The sequence below is a fragment of the Xenopus tropicalis genome, chromosome 3 (genome assembly GCF_000004195.4).
Source record: "Xenopus tropicalis strain Nigerian chromosome 3, UCB_Xtro_10.0, whole genome shotgun sequence".
NCBI classification, from domain to species: domain Eukaryota; kingdom Metazoa; phylum Chordata; class Amphibia; order Anura; family Pipidae; genus Xenopus; species Xenopus tropicalis.
In genome coordinates this window covers 93538294-93555528 of record NC_030679.2, presented here as the reverse complement: position 1 = coordinate 93555528, position 17235 = coordinate 93538294, and the positions used below count along the sequence as shown (strand labels likewise).

At 36.5% G+C, this 17235-nt stretch overlaps 1 protein-coding gene across 3 annotated transcripts in view; it reads left to right on the top strand.

Annotated features, from left to right (window-relative positions):
- Positions 1-4620, top strand: part of rora (RAR related orphan receptor A) — a 55982-nt gene extending 51362 nt beyond the window's left edge. For 2 of the 3 annotated variants that reach the window (XM_012966749.3, XM_012966750.3), the window contains 3 exons: positions 119-229; positions 1147-1259; positions 3013-4222. In XM_012966749.3, coding sequence (XP_012822203.1) covers positions 119-229; positions 1147-1259; positions 3013-3177 — 389 coding nt within the window. In that variant the 3' untranslated portion in view covers positions 3178-4222. 3 annotated transcript variants of the gene reach the window in all.
- Positions 4621-17235: the final 12615 nt, after the last annotated feature.

Below are 17235 nucleotides of genomic sequence, written 5' to 3'. Positions count from 1 at the left end.
CTGGAAAATGTTGATATTTCTTACATGCATTTTGTTTGTGTACAAAATATATCTCTATTGCTTACTGCACTGCACTATCTGTGGATGTCTTTATTTCACTCAATCCTTTGTTCTGCAGGATGTGAAGACTTCATAAGTTTTGTTTTTGAGTTTGGGAAGAGTTTGTGCTCTTTACATTTAACAGAGGATGAGATTGCTCTGTTCTCTGCCTTTGTGCTGATGTCTGGAGGTACGTTTCTTTGTTGCGCTAATATGATCATCATAATATTGCTGGTATGCCTGTGGCATTGGGCACTTTGCAGAGGGCAGGTTTAAATAGGAAATTAGTTTAAATAGGGAAATGATAGTGCACCTGTATTGATTTCATTTGTAAACGTACTATAAAAACTAGAAAAGGAAACTAAAATAATACTTTAGGGGCAAATTAAACACACAGAGGATTAGTAAGGTAGCCAACTATTTTGCATTTCAAACCATTATGAATGTGTTCGTAAAAGTATGGTTTTATGAGTAAATAACTTCTTAACATTTCTTTAAATATTTATAAATGCTTAGGTCAGTCACATGGTGGAATTTTATACTTTTTAGGGATTTTATATGCGTTTCTTATTTTGGAGGGAGGGGTTTCATTTTTTAATACTGTACAGTTTGCCTGTTCCAATATCACTAGTATTAAAGCTGCAGTGAACTTTTTACAGGCATTAAATGAACAGTGATTTAAAGTATTTACAATATAATGTGCTGCTGTCCTGTACTGGTAAAACTGGTGTGTTTGCGTCAGAAACTCTACTATAGTTGATATAAATTTCACATGAGAAGTATATGCTTTTTGTGCCTGTAACACCTAAACACATGGCACAACACAGTACTTGTATAAAACCTTCAGGCTTGCAGCCTTCTAATATGTAAAGAATATACTTAGGGAAACATTTTTACATTACAGCATACATCAGCTATTATGTCTCTTTCTTTCTCTTTCTCTCTTACTGTATTTTTTACAGCCAGTAACACTGTATTTAGTACAGTTTTGCTGCCTTTACTTCTTCACCAACAGCCACATTAAAGAATGACTGATTATTTCCTGCTCTTTAGTTGGTGACATAATTGTGCAGAAATTCACTACTAAAAGCAATCTCTTTTAATCAGATCGATCTTGGCTTCAGGAGAAAATGAAGATTGAGAAGCTCCAGCAAAAAATCCAACTGACCCTACAGCATGTTTTGCAGAAGAATCACCGCGAGGATGGTATTCTGACAAAGGTGATTGAAAATGAAATCACACAAAGTTTTGAGCAACTCTGTGATGCTCCTGTGTAGGCAGGGCAACAAAAGCTTTCAGTATAACCCCCTTTAGCTGGCATTACATGTGGGCACTGTGAGGTCAATCATGTAACCTGACATCATATATATGCAGACTTCTACGTTGGGGGGATGGGATGAGGAGACAGCTGGTGGTTACATATATACAGCACTGGTACAACTCAGTGATGACACCAAATAAAGGAAGGCTCAGTTGCAAGCTCACTTTCAAATGGATTGGCAGTAAGAAGAACAAAGGCCTGCAGATTTTACTCAGACTTGTTTGTTGCTTGCCTAGGTACACTCAGTACCTCAGGGTGCATGCACTAGTGTCCCAAAAATGGTCTATGAAAGCTAAAAGAGAAAAATACAGAGATCTAGAGAGCTATAATACAATATAGCCAGCAAGGAAATATTATACCTCCCTTGCCCAGGAGCACGAATCATGTTGATTGGGAACATCGTAGCTTCATGTATTCATTGTTAGATGTTGTCATATAGAGGGTCAAATATGGTGACATAATGGGAGAAAGTATCCCTAGTTAGTGACGTCAATTAATGGGATAAATGGGACCGAATCTAGGCATAGATAAAGCTCATTTTCAAACACAACACGATAAGTATATTGATTTAGATTTGTTTGATTACTTTAACTCTTCCTAAAGGTAATTTGAAACAGCCCAATAAATTGATAATCTTCAGTGCTTTTTGTATTTCACTTTCACGTGGTATAAATGAATTCAGTTATATTGGGTTACAAGTATATTCATTTTTGTTCCATGGATCTTTTTACTAAGAACACATTATTTGGCTGTGTAGTGGTTTTTAAGTGGTTTGAATCCTTTTTGTGGCACTCTGTAAAATAAAGATGTTTCATTATTTCAATTGACCTAAGGTTTGCTATAGTTAAGCACATTTTTAAGGAACTGTCTTTGGTTTCCATTTTTTGAAATTGTTTATCATTAATTAAGTACTGGGGACCTGCACTAGTAAGTGTAGTGGTACCTTCTATGAGATTTTTTCACATTTTGTAAATAGTAAACAATGAACAATTCATTTAGGGGAGCAAGTTTTATTGTGAAAATAGAAAGACGGTTTTTGGAAGATTTATTTTGATCCTCTGAGGAGGACGGCAAACCTGCAGGCACCAGAGCATTGAAAGCAAATTAATTGTGAGCTTTTGCTGCACCCCCAGTTCACCCATTAGGGGGGGTTATTTTTTAAAATAGGGATAGCTGTACTTTCTGCCTGTTATATCAGATGTATGACAACAGTACTGAAATTAAATAATATTCATGTAAAACTTTACCAGGGGTGTGTAAAATCTAACAATTTAAATTTAGATCTAAGCAATTTAGACCAAGTTTACTTTTACTATTAAACCCTCTGCAACTGTCACTCCTTCCCTCCCAATAAAAGCCCTGCAGTATATCCCACTTTTTTTCCTCAACAGCTAAACAATCCCATACAGTATGCCTCCAAGGCTATGTTTTAATTATATTCAGTTAATATCTTCATGTTTTCGCTTTTTTACTATATCCCCTTTCAGTTTGCATAGTTGCCCTTTCCATATTCTCATTGCTGCAGCAACATTCTGCCTGCTGTAGCAGGCCCCAAATCCATACCTGAAACATTAGCACCCTTGAAAGATAAAAGGAAAGGCCACTGTGCAGGAGTGTGTATATGTAAACTTCATTTGTTTCTTATTTTCCAGTTAATATGCAAAGTCTCAACACTGCGTGCATTATGTGGGCGGCATGCAGAGAAACTCATGGCATTTAAAGCAATATACCCAGATATCGTCAGGCATCACTTTCCACCACTCTACAAGGAACTCTTTACCTCTGAATATGAACCAGCAATGCAACTGGAGGGATAGATGAGCCACTGGGCTAATATCTGGATTACCCACCTGCATAAAAATTTTATACATTTGCACACATATATGTGCGTGTAAACAGCAAGGAGGAACCAAGACACTTTACACAAACCTGAGTGTCAGTGGAGAAGGTGAAGGGTGACATGAACAGACTTTTGTCCTTGACTTCTAACCCACCAACCAGGTTTATTGTTTACAAAAGGCTAATGAAAGAGCTTAAGGACCAACTGCAGGGCAGGCTATTAAGCTAGAACCACACCTGCATTTTAACCATGAGACTTCTGAGGTCTCTAGCAATACAAGTAAAATATTTATATATATAAATAAGTATATGTATTACAGGGTATGTGGGCATGAACAATTTTTTTTTTTAGGATATGGAGATATTGTTTAAAGTGTAGGGGCCAGATTTAGTTTTCCTGGTCTGAATCAATAAGGCACTTTTCTGGATTTGTTTTGCACCGTTTTCTTATTTCCTGACGCGCTCACCCTTGTTTAGTGAAATGTGTTTGCCTGTTTCTTTTGCCTCTTTGCTTGTTTTTATTTTATTTTTCCCTTTTAAATGCACATCTGAAATTTGAGACTTAGTGGAAAAAAAAGCAATAGATACTGGAGGAAGATGGCGGAGAGGGAATTGCTGCTGTTTTTCTCTGATTGAGGACAGAAATACAGCTGGTCCAGTTAGTGTATAGAATATTTGTTTGGGTGTTGGAAGGGGTTGTTACAAGTCCTGAGTGAGATGAAAGTAATTCCTTCATAATTATGAATGGATCTGCTGATGAGCTAGGCATTGGGATGTGTAAAGGAACAAAAAGCTCAGTTCAGTAAATAGTCTGTGTCACCGTGTGTTTCAAGTGGTAAATGTCAGGTGTATCCATTAGGTGTCACTGTGTCTCCTCTCCTTGGGAAGGGCAACTAGAAGCAGCCATGCAGGATTACTGCAGCTAACACTCTAAGAACACACCTCTCTAAATCTCTACAAAACATATTGATTTCAAATTGTACACCAAAAATAATGACTTTTTTTCATTATTGCTTTCAATTATTTACTGAAATATAAGTTTAAAAATGAATTTTCCCTGCTTTTAAGCTTCCCACTGCAGCTCAGTAAACCAGATCCCCTTTTGGGGCCTTATTTATTAAAATTCGAGCTTTCTGAATTCCCACAAATCAAATTAAAAAAAGGGGGAATATTTTTGCTTAATTTTTATTATGCTGAAACGTTCAAACAGAATTTGAAAAACTCAAATTGACTAAATAGTTAATATGTTTACTAGGACAGCCCCGTTGACTTCTAAATGACCACCCAAGCTTTCAGAAGCTTAATTTTTACAATTGCGTTTTCTGCACTTTTTTGCTTAATAGATATTGAAAATGTGCATTTTTAATCATTATTCATATTTACAATTATTAATGATTAACGCAAATAAAAAAAAAAAAAAAGAAATAGAAAATATGTGCGTTTAACAGAATGGTAACAATCATTTCTGCTTGGTAAAAAACATACCAACCTTTTAATAAATTGGGCCCTGATTTATTTTAAAACTTATATTTTAGAAAATTGAAAATTAGAAGGTGGCTAAAAGGAGACACTAGTTGTAGTGTCCTGTTTGTAAAAAATGGGGCTCATTTACCAGCACGGTGCAGATTTGCACTGAGGCAGTAGCCTATAGCAATCAGTCAGTGATTAGCTTTATTAGCCCCTTGCATGTAGAGCAATGAAAGCAAAACATTGGATTGGTTGCCATGGGTTTTTGCCCAGGTGCAGAATTGTGCAGTATAGACAGACGAGGCCCAGTAAGGTTTCTCATCCCTATGCAAAGTGAAGATCTTAGCTGGCGAAGAGACCATAGCATTATACACAGGGTTACCTCCTCCTCCTAATGGTATCCCAACCGACTGCAGAAAATAAAGATGCAGACAGAAAGGAAAATATAGAGCTACTATTTTAGATGACACAGACATGAGTATACTTTGCCTTTCCAGCATCTGGATGCTGCCACTCAGCGGGTTTGCTAGGTATTGCCTGACCCAAACATGTATTTATCCATTCAGCATTAAGAAAGGCCCTGCAGGCACCTGTCACTGGATTTTTGATGGCACAAAACACAGTTGTCCTTAGATGCAGACTAATAGTAATGTGTTCCGATTGTTTCCAATGGAAACAGACATTCAGCTGTAGAAACAACCTTTTTGTCTTTTAAACAGACTATAAAATAATAACCATAATAAAATGCAATGACAGAATCATCCTTGTTGCCTTACTCCTGAAATGGCTACAGTAGACGAACAAGCTGGTCCAGCGTAGATTTGCATTCTCCCCCCCCCCCCCAAGCTGTGGGCTTGTGGCCTCTGTACCCAGACCCAAAGTCTTACCAGCCTAAACCTGTACTTCATGTTTGTGAGAGTGCAGACTGGTCTTCTGCTTGGGATTAGTCCTGAAATGCACTTTATCGTTTTCAATCTAAACTAAACGCTCAAGCTCTTCTGTGTGCATTTTGTTCTTAATTTAAAAAGGAGAAAGCAGTATCCCAGCCAACCTCCAAAGAACAATGTAAGAGAAGAGTGAGGAGCACACAGTAAAATGCTTTCAGATATCTCAAATGATCCACAGAAATGCCTGCAAATTACCCAAAGCTATAAAAAATGTAATTTATTAAATCTCAGGAATTTTATGCTATTTGCTTAACTTGAAACTTTTTGTAGCATTTGGTAACTCAGTAAGCAAGAAATGTTGCCCTGAAAGGGCCCAGTCAAGTTTGGCTTCATGTTAGAACTCATTAGAGAGACTTTCAGTATTATACATGGAGCGGCACATATAAGCAATGGCTGCTTAGCTTGCAGGAGTTGTGCTACAGTGCTGCACTGCTCTGTATATCTCTTGCACAAACAGTATTGTTACCAATAGCATTTGGCTGTGCTCCATGTGATGCTGCACTCCTTGCTAGGGCTGGGTTTATGGCAGGGCAGGGAGCGCATTTGTCATGGGCCAATTAGAAAGAAAATATCCTTGGTAAAACCCCATATTGGTTATTGTGATAGATATTTCTACAAATATTGCACACAGTGGAGCTCATTTACCAACGCATCGCAGCGCTATAATAGTCGCAGAGGCAAAACTTTTGCCCTGCGCATAAGCATATTTAACAGTATAGCGCAAACACGGTCACTTAAAGTTTCATGCGCTAGTGTTGCCGCAAACTGCTGCGCCATACAAACATGCACATATGATGTCGCAAAACTGCACATATGACGACGCAAAACTTGTCATACATTGTGTGCATAGATGGCGCAAGCTAATGCTCTAATAAGCCCGTACCAACTACATGCTTCCTAACTTAACAACCCAGTTGGTGTTTAAATGGAAAAAAGATATGAAAGACTCCATCACATTAACAAGGGAAACTGCCTTTATAGATAAGAACAAAGTTAAAAAAGGGGTAAATGTTATTAAAACATTGTAAACAAGTTAACAATTATATTTTTCTAGTAATGCTAATCAACATATCATAAATTAACATTAACATGGTTTTATTTATGACATACCTAAATTAGTTTATTGTAGGGCAAATCTGCGAATATACTAGCGCAAATGGTGAAGAACGCGCAGTCAGAAATACGCCACAAATGAACAGGCGTAAAGATTTTAATGCAGCCGTGCCTGCACAAATCTGCCCCTATATATGCGCAAATGGCACATATATAGGCGCAAAGGGCGCACTCTCGCAAAAATTGGGCACTTAAAACACGCCCTTAGCCACACCCCCAAAAAACATGTTGTTGTTTGCGACATTATTATTGCCCAGTATTTGCAACATGCGCATAAAAAGAACTGGCGGAAAAATGAACCGACGCAATGTAACGCATATGCAATTGCGTGTGCCCACAAAATGGCGCATAATCATAATTGCGTCGGTTTGTGTGCTGCGATGCATTGATAAATGAGCCCCAGTGTCTAACATGTATTCACATAAGCTTTTTTTCCAGAATAAAATTGGTTTGACTAGATTGGCCAGTAGGCCAACAATCAAATTATAATAGGGCTGCCTTAGCCCCATATCGTATGTAAGACAGATTGTATGCCCATCTTAAAGGTCACTGGTATACTTCTACATCCTTCATAGTAAATCAGTATTCCCCTCAAATTTACACTAACCTCAGACTGGTCCCTCCTAGAAGCCACCCATTCTGGGAAACAGTGATTGTGTCCAGGGCTTTTAGATGGAAACACTTGCGCCATCTTGAATGAAACTGATTCGCTGCCTCTGAGTAGCTACTCGAACTGAGATCTGACGCTTACACTTGTTCCTTTGTGCATTGTGCAATAGCTCTGTCCAATCAAATTGTGTGACTGTGTTTGTGTTTGGCTGCTTTAATAAGTGTTACGCTGAGTATAAAGTGGGTAGGGGAGAAAATAATATTTAATATAATGCCTGGACCACTTTAGAAGACTAAATAATAAAAAATTATATTTTTGTAACCCTTGTATAAATATTAATATTTAACGGCACTTGAAATATTCCTGCAATAATAATGTGATTTGTGTAGCAGATGTAATGAAAAACAGATTTTTGTAATGTGAAAAAAAAATATAGATCCTGAATAATTATTGTACACATTTTGTAAGAAAAAAAAATCAGTGTAAACCTTTGTATTTTGATGACATTTGTCTCTGGTTAAAAGAGAAAAAAAAAAAAACTAAAAAAGAAATGTTTCCTTTTCTTAAATGTGCCATAGCCGAAATCTAATTTCACTCACGCTCTGAGATTATAGTAGAGCCATTTCCACATTTAAGATGTAACAATGAATGTGCTGCAGCTACAGCAGAGCCGAGTAGCACAATGTAAAGCCCCAGTAGAACCCTATGGAGAGGGGTTTATCCAGAACAAAACTTGAAACTGTCATTGCCTCCTTTTGTTTATATTGTTCCCCATCCCACATCTACTTATGTTTGTTTTTGTTGTTCTGTATATTTGTGATCATTTCTGTGAGAACTAAATTATAGCAGAAGCGACGCTGTCTCCTTAACTGTGGCTTTCAGAGTTGTTTTATGACTCCTCTGGCCTTTGATGTTACCAAAATATTGCCAAGACCTGTTTAGCTGTAACGTGTTTATAGAGAACCAACGGCACATCCGACTCAATAAATCCAGTTTGGAAAGCATCTCATTTTAGCAATTTGATTTCCCATCATCCAAAATCAGACAGATTTAGAGATCAACAGTTTTCCTTGCCTTTTAAACTCTTATATTATGCTCTAAAGTATAGTACAGGTATAGGATCCATTATGATGTGGAAACCCATTATCTAGAAAGTTCCGAATTACGGAAAGGCCATCTCCCATAGACCCCATATTAAGCAAATAATTCTAATTTTTTAAAATAATTTCCTTTTTCTCTGTAATAATTAAACAGAACCTTGTACTTGATCCCAACTAAGATATAATTAATCCTTATTGGAGGCAAAACAATCCTATTGGGTTTAAATGATTTTTAGTAGACTCAAGGTATGGAGATCCAAATTATCTTGAGCATTCTGGATAACAGGTCTCATACCTATACATAATGGTGTCTATGTGGGGTATGCTCAGTATTCCTGTAGGGTGCTGCATGATTATTTTGCATTTGGTATTATAATTGGCTGTATTTACGTTGGAACATTCCATGAAACTTTGTACATGTATATTTCTAATTTAGTTTCTAAAGCTTCGCTTTCTAACATCACTATTCCAATGTGCAATATGTATATAGAACAACCGATAATGCATATGTTTAAAAAGAACATTAGTACACTTACAGACATCTGTTTGTATATCTTTGTGGGTATATGTATGAAATCTATTTGTGTATATACAGATATATATAAGTATGAGATTCATAATGCAGAGACCCGTTATCCACAAAGCTCTGAATTATGGGAAGGCCATCTTTAATACAATGCATTTTAAACAAATAATTATAATTTTTAGAAATGACTTCCTTTTTGTCTGTAATAATAAAATTGTGGTTTATACTTGATTAGTCCAGATTGGTGGCAAAATAATCCTATTGAGTTTAATGTTTAAATGTTTTTAGCAGACTTGGTATTGTGATCCATATCCAACAACCCCAAGTCCTGAGTATTTTGAATAATAGATCCCATACCTGTTTATAGAACTATGTGTGTGTATGTGTATATATATATATATATATATATATATATATAAAACAACAAAATGGAGGAGTACCCACATGACCATCCAAACAGCGTGACTGGGTGCAGGTTAAGGGTTGTAGCTATAGCAAAGCAGGTTACTGCACTCACCAGCAATAAAATATGAAAACAAAAAATGTTTTCACAAATAAGTTGTGGAGTGTATTTCTATACTACAATCCGTTGCATTGTTTTTCTTTATAATAGGTTAAAGCATAAGTAAACCTTCAAAAAAATGAAGAATTGCTCAGGCTGCTTTTCTAAACACTTTAGCAAGTTACATTTATCATTTATTTCTGTTTTTAGATTCAGGGCTATTTACATTTGAAATAACTGCTATAAAGTTTAAAATATAATTATTTTTTGTAACAGCAGCGCCACCTGCTGGCCAGTTCCTCTAAAGTCAATTGCCATTTCACAAATTTTTTGGGGACACAAAACGGGACACTACTTGTAACTGTTGTTACAAAATGTATTATATTGGCATTTAATAATAAAAAAAAAAACTCTAAAACTGAAAAATATAAATAATGTAAATTGCAAAAGTGCCTGGAAAACCCTGAGCTATTTTACATTGTTTTTTCTTTTTTTTAATGGTTTACTTATCCATTAACTTTTTTTACATGAGTGGATAGTGCAGGACAGTGTCTTTTTATGCTGGATACCTACTCCAAAGCTGCAAAGTTGCTTTCTGCATGAAGGGAGGGCCCCTCCTTGTTATTTTATATCTACATATGTACAGCCTTTCCCTCAGGGATTCAACAGCCCACCCCAAATCATTCCATTCGGCTGCTGGGTTTCACACATACCGTTTCTCATGATATAGATGACAACGCCAGGATGCGTTTATAGGTGTGTGGAACCTGTGTTCCTAAGTACTGTTGTATCTTTTCTGGATTTGGGGTTTTCTTAGAAATGGGTGCTTTAAATGATTTTTTGTCTCAGGGCAGGCACAAAGCTGTATAAAATGATATGTTTGGTAAAGACCAGCACTCTCTCGTATTAGAGTTGTGTCCAAAGTTTCACTCCACGTTGGGACCTTTATCAAGGAAAACAAAAAGTGATTGCTCAAATCTTAAATAACCATACCCCTGTGAAAATGTTGCCAATAGGATCAAACTACCAATAAATGTATGCTTTACTTGGCCTAATTTAAATGTGCAAAATATCAAACATATTAAGGTGCATTTCGCTAGTTTGTCCACTGGGTGTCGCTCACATAGAAACACAGTAAATTGACCGTGCATTCTATCATGTTGCTGTATGAAACTTGTTCAAGTTCCCATGCATTTTACCAGACTAAGATACACATTTTTTCATGTAGTATAAAAACTTTCAATATCAAATACTGTTAAAAACATATTACAGTGTACTACAGTGATCAAGCGTAAAATGTAACAATGTATTAAAAGTTAAGTAGCACATCATATTAAAAATGATTGTATATAATGTACTTCACCAGTGTACTTCAGTTTAAGGGTTAAAAGTCCCATCTAAAATATGTCCCATGGCCTTTGCCTTGAGCACAATTTAATACAGTCCATCCTGAAAAATACATTTTAAAAAAATGACTTTTATATCTAATCATAGTTTCAAAATATTGCATATATGTACATGAATTAGGATGTTAGGATATCAGAAATCTAAACATGAACTGGTATCAGAAAGCAGCTCATACTGAATTGTCCGTTCAAGCCCAGTGGTGCTGCACAGTTTCATTTGTGTATCCAATGTGTCTGTAAGTTTAAGAGCTCTTGGCCTGTTTGCCACTTACTCTGTGGGCACGCACCTAAAGGCAGCTGGATTGTGATGGGCATCCGCCCAACGCTTTGCTACTGGATGTAGGCCTATGTCCTGTTTGCCCTCCTTCATTTTTTTGTGTCTTTCAGGATTTAATGCTGCCCTTACGGATGCCCTGTGCATTCCTTCCTATTGTACTGTCTTTCCACTATACCGTAGCCCACGTGGGCATTTAGTTATGTATGTATGACATTGTAGAGGTACAGGTCAGTCTCTGCTTCATCCTGTATTTATTACTAGTGTAAGGATGTTAGAGAGGCTTCAGAAGGGTTTTAGGTAGGTTATGTATAGGCATTAAGGCTGAACTTGATGGACGTATGTCTTTTTGCAACCTAACTTACTATGTTACTATGGTGTTCAAAATCCTAATGTGGACAGAAATGTTTGAGAGAAGTGATATTTATAATAAAGACATTATGTTGTTTTACGTATAATACAAGAGAGTGCTGGTCTGGAAATGTGCTGTATAATAATGTTGCTTTTGATTACTATGATGCATTTCTGTATACATGAGCTGTTTCTATCCTCATGGCTGTTTAGCCCAAATGATGATATACTTCTGTATTGTCATAGAAGCAGGGCTGTATTTAGGTTTGGTGCCACTGAGGCATGAGACCTATGATTAGTGCAAACACAGATGGTCCTGCCATACTGCCCCTGTGCCGACTGCACCCTGCCCCTCAGCTGTGGCACCAGGATTGTCTCCAAGTATCTGCTGGCAGGTTGGGGTGATTTTTATTTACCATAAAGGCAACTGAGGGCAATACCCCTAAAGCTGCCACCCTAGCCACTCTATGGTAAATACAGCACTAGAACTGAAAACATACAGATGGTTTTTCAATTTAATAAAAGGATTTACTCTTGCCATATTATTATTTTTGTTTGTCAGGAGAATGGCATCTGCAGTAGCAAATATCAAATAATAATTCAGTTTTTCACATATGTGTAATATTTTTCCCCAGGCTTTATTAGACTTTGGTACATTTTGGTTAGCTTGCAGACACTGTGTATTTGAAGTCATGTATATGGTTTACCTTATAATGCCCATACTATATAATTGTAGTAATGAGCAGCTGATCAGATCTTTTTTACTTACAGAGAGGTTGTCAATATGTCTGTTCTCTTTATTTCTCTTAATACTGCTTTCCCTCACCTGCCGGCTTTGGAGCTGTTGAGGTCTGTCCCTAGAATGTCATTAACTGTTTCACTCTATGCGCCACGTAAGGGCCACGGACTCACCAGAACTGCCTGTTACACGAGCACTAAAGCCCCCGTAGCTTTATCTGCATAGTTATGTCTATTGATGGAAGGGAACACCAATGCTATGTACAGGTTTTTCATTTGTGGATAGAATCTGATTGGGGGTGTCATGTCCTGTAAAGGAAATATTTTCTTATACTTACTATATGCTTAAAATAGTTTTAGCACCACTTTGTAACATATACTAATGTAAATATGTTGTATAAAGTGTTCCCAAATGTTTCATTGTAATTTCTTAGTATGCTTTTATTATTCGTGTCTTATAATCCATTCTTTTAGGTATCATTTCTATTCCAACATTTAAGCCCATTAGTATATTAGTAAGTATCCCCTTACACTTTACCATACGGCTTCCTTTAACTTCAGCCTACAGTACCGTGCCCAAAGCTGTTCCACGCCTGCAATACAGAATCTCCAGTAATGGAATAACTTGTCAACAACCAACTTACATCGTTTTTTCAGCAAATCTAGGTGCATAAGCTTTCGAGGTGGTTCCATTCCCTAGGTGCAGGGAGATTTCCCTGAGAAAGGGAAATATATATAATATATATATATATAACATCCCTTGTAGTTTGATTTATATCTTTTTTTCTTCCCAAACCTTACCTCGGCTAGACTCCAAGTTGGAAACGGCTACTTATTTCAAAATTGTGCTTCTTTAAAGGACATGTAAACCCCACACACAAAAATGTAATCAGTGAACAGCCTCTTTTAAAACTTTCAATACCTGCCACACTGGTTGTCCAGAGGTTAATAGTAAGGCTGCAACATCTCCTTAATCACTTAGATTTCCTTCTCCTCCTGTAACCCACTCGCCCCTCCCTCAGGAATTTACTTTGGCTGTTGGCTTGTGGGCATGCTCAGTTGTTCTAAGCTCAGATTACTAAACACGCCCCCAGTCTAGCAGCCAGCGAAGAGATGGCATTGCTGGTTCCCATAGAAACTCAGCTCTAGCTGTCTGCTTCAATTTTTTTCTCCTGAGCTCAGCTTTACCATTACAGTGCTCAAACAAAGCAGAACTTTTATCAGAGACAGTTGTGCCTGTGTGAGCCTGTATTCTTGATGAATACTTGATTTAAATTGAATGCTTCTGCTGTACCACAAAGTATATATACAAGTAAACACAATATAGCACAGTAAACACCATCCACATAAACAAGAACTACCTTAGTCAGTTACTGCAAATTTTGTTTAAAAACCACATCTACCTGCACCCTTTAGGGATTCCAACCATTAAGAAAACACATTAGGGGTCAGTTAGCACACATCTCTATAAGCATTATAAGAATCAGACAAACTCCTTCCTAGGTGGAAAATGAAAATCTCTTTCTAGTACTGTTATTAGAAGAACCCTGCTTTAAGTATATATATAATTTGCATATATATAGTAATTCTTATCCTACAGCAATACTTTCTATCAGTAGGCTAGGTTCCAGGCAGTGAACTTACAGCACCTTGCTTACAAATGAATGAGTTCTAATGTAATTATGTGAATGTACAAAACACCGTTGTCCCTTGACAGTATTTTTATATGCTGAGCATCGGCTTGTAAACAAACAAAAAGAGTAAGATCCTGCCAACCTATAATAGTATCACTAGTTTTCACTAATGCTTGTTTGATATATATATAATGGGTAGTCTTATCAAGAAAACCCACTAAATTATAGGAAGGCAATCTACTATAGAGTTCATTTTAAGCAAATTATTCTTATTTCTAAAAATGTCCTTTTATTCTGTAATAATAAAACAGTACCTTGTACGTGATAGTAGCTAAGCAGCATGAATCCATATTGGTGGCAAAACAATCCTATTAGGTTTATCTAATGTTAATGTTGTTTACTGGATTTTTTAAGACTTAAATTACAGAATTATAGAAAAACCCTAGGTCCCATGAATCTGGCGTATGCAATTATACTTTCCACTCTGTACTGCTTACATTTGTCAGTCTATTGGATTTAACCAGTTGCACAAGGTTTAGCAAGGCAACTCTTTAGAAACTTTGTTAGGTTATTCCAAATGAAAAGTTCCAAATCCAAAGTGGCCAAGTGTTTGGCTAACAGTTACTTATACAAGGAACCCCCCAAAATCCATAGAATGACTGGACACAATGAAGTGTAAAGCAGAGAATTCATACTTTAGGGTCTTGTATTAGACAATGATCCCAAACACACAAGTACCAAAGTCCTGACCCTAATCCAACATGTTGCAGAAAGACCTAAAACGAGCAGCTCGTGTGAGGAAACCCACCAACATCCAAGAGCTGAAGCTGTTCTGTATGGAGGAATGGGCTACTATTCCTCCAAGTCCATGTGCAAATGTTTAGTTGCAGTCATTGTTGCACAAGGGGGGGGGTCACCTCACCACAAATACTGAGAGTACCATTCACATACTTTTGCCTCAAGCAGATATATTATTGGATCATTTTTTTCTTTTTTTATTATTTTTTATTTTTTTGATGAAGCATGTTATCCATAACATTTGTTACATTTGTACAATGTGAATTCAATAAAGTAATATAACAGTGAAGATACAGAATACGTCTTCATTTACAAAAGGCTTAACTTGGTTATGGCTTCACCATAATTATGCCTAAAATAAGAAGTAACACGAAAGAAAAAAGAGAAAGAAAAGAGAAAAAAGAAAAGATAAAACCAAACCAATAATGGTAATAGTGGGAACTGATAGAAGGGGGAAAGGATAGAAAGAAGAGAGAAGTATAAGCATTGTTATGCTACGGATAAGAAGGCAAATATGTAATAAACCAAGAGAAAAAATAAAAAGCGCTACTAGGTCTGGGTGAATTTCTCTAGTGGATCGGGGGTTTGTAGATAAAGAAGCTTGAGGGTAATTAATAGAAACAGGCTGGATTGCGTTTATCTGAGTATTTAGTAGAGTTCCAAGGATCCCATTTAGCATGATATTTATGCAAAAGGTGGTTGTTCCTAGCATTATAATATTCCATAATGTTGGTATTGTTGATTAGGGCTGAGATTTCCTCTAGGGAAGGAATTGATGTTGATTTCCAGTTTCTTGCTAGTAGGAGTCGAGAAACTGCTAAAATATGTGTTATCAGACATTTTTTGTTCCACGGGATGTGATCCATGTCTAAATTTAGGAGAGCAGTTCTGGGAGAAAAGGTGATAGTCATTTCAAGTATTTCTGTTAGGAGTGAAAATACCATGGGCCAAAATTCTTTAAGCTTGCGGCAGTCCCTGGATCATTTTTTTCAATAAATACATGACCAAATATAATAATTTTTTTGTTTGTTTAACTAGTTTTACCTTATCTACGTTTCAGACTTGTTTGAAAATCAGGTGATGTTTTAGATCACATTCATATAAAAATATTGAAAATTTTAAAGGGTTCACAAACATTCGAGAACCAACCACCTCCATGACAAATATCTTATATACAGTATATATGTGTGTGGTTTCATTAACCCACTGTTAGCCAGAATGCAGAAGAGATAACTCCTTGCATGTAGCACTCTCCTGCAGAAGCCCACCATCAATGAGAGATGGATCGGCCATCCTAGCCTAGGAACTAGTACCCCTAGGAGTCATGGAAGTGTCCACATACAGGTATGGGACCTGTTATCCAGAATGCTCAGGACTTGGAGTTTTCTGGATAAGGGATCTTTCTGTAATTTGGATCTCCATACTAAATACTAAAAAATAATTTAAACATTAATTAAACCAAAAAGGATTGTTTTGCCTCCAATAAGGATTAATTATATATTAGTTGGGATCAAGTACAAGGTGCTGCTTTAATATTACAGAAATCATTAAATTATTTGCTTATAATGGAGTCTATAAGAGATGGTCTTCCCTTAATTCAGAGCTTTCTGGATAATGGATTTTGGGATCATGGATACCATACCTGTACAAGAACCATTCATGTGGTAAAATATATTTACATTCAGTTAGCACATGACAAATCAATTTTAAGGCTAAACCAAATACTAATAAATAATAAAAAGTCATCCATTTTATAAAGTATTTTTCAGAAGGTTAACAATAAATACACGTATATGCTTCTAACAGCCTTACATACAGGATACATTAACAGAACAGCAGGTTACTCCTTAAAATGTATACTAAATGGTTATAAATATTAAAAATACACAATGATTGTCACTCCGTCTGTCTTGTAAATTACAGATATGTAAAAGAATATTGGTCACTCTTAATATAAACATTTTCAGGCCTTTGTAGAACCCTATATATTTATTATTAAGAACTGGCAGTCAGATGCATATTTTTGTGTGTTGGGCAATATTGCTAAGATGTTTGCTCCCGACAACCAGTCAATACAACTCTTAGGGGCACATTTACTAACCCACGAACGGGCCGAATGCGTCCGATTGCAGTTTTTTTGTAATGATCGGTAATTTTGCAATTTTTTTTCGTATCTTTTGCGATTTTTTTTGGCGTCTTTACGATTTTTGCGTAAAAACGCAAGTTTTTCGTAGCCATTACAAAAGTTGCGCAAAGTCGCGATTTTTTCGTAGCGTTAAAACTTGCGCCTTTTAAGTGTTAACGCTACGAAAAAATCGCGACTTTGCGCAACTTTCGTAATGGCTACGAAAAACTCGCGTTTTTACGCAAAAATCGTAAAGACGCCGAAAAAATCGCAAAAGATACGAAAAAATCGCAAAATTACCGAAAAAGTCGCAAAATGTTCGTTTCCAATCGGAATTTTTCCAATTCGAAATCGTGTCTTAGTAAATCAGCCCCTTAGGTTCAGTTCTTATGAAACAAGGGCAGCTTGTAATTTGGTATTGTTACCTTGCTTTTCCATTCATGTT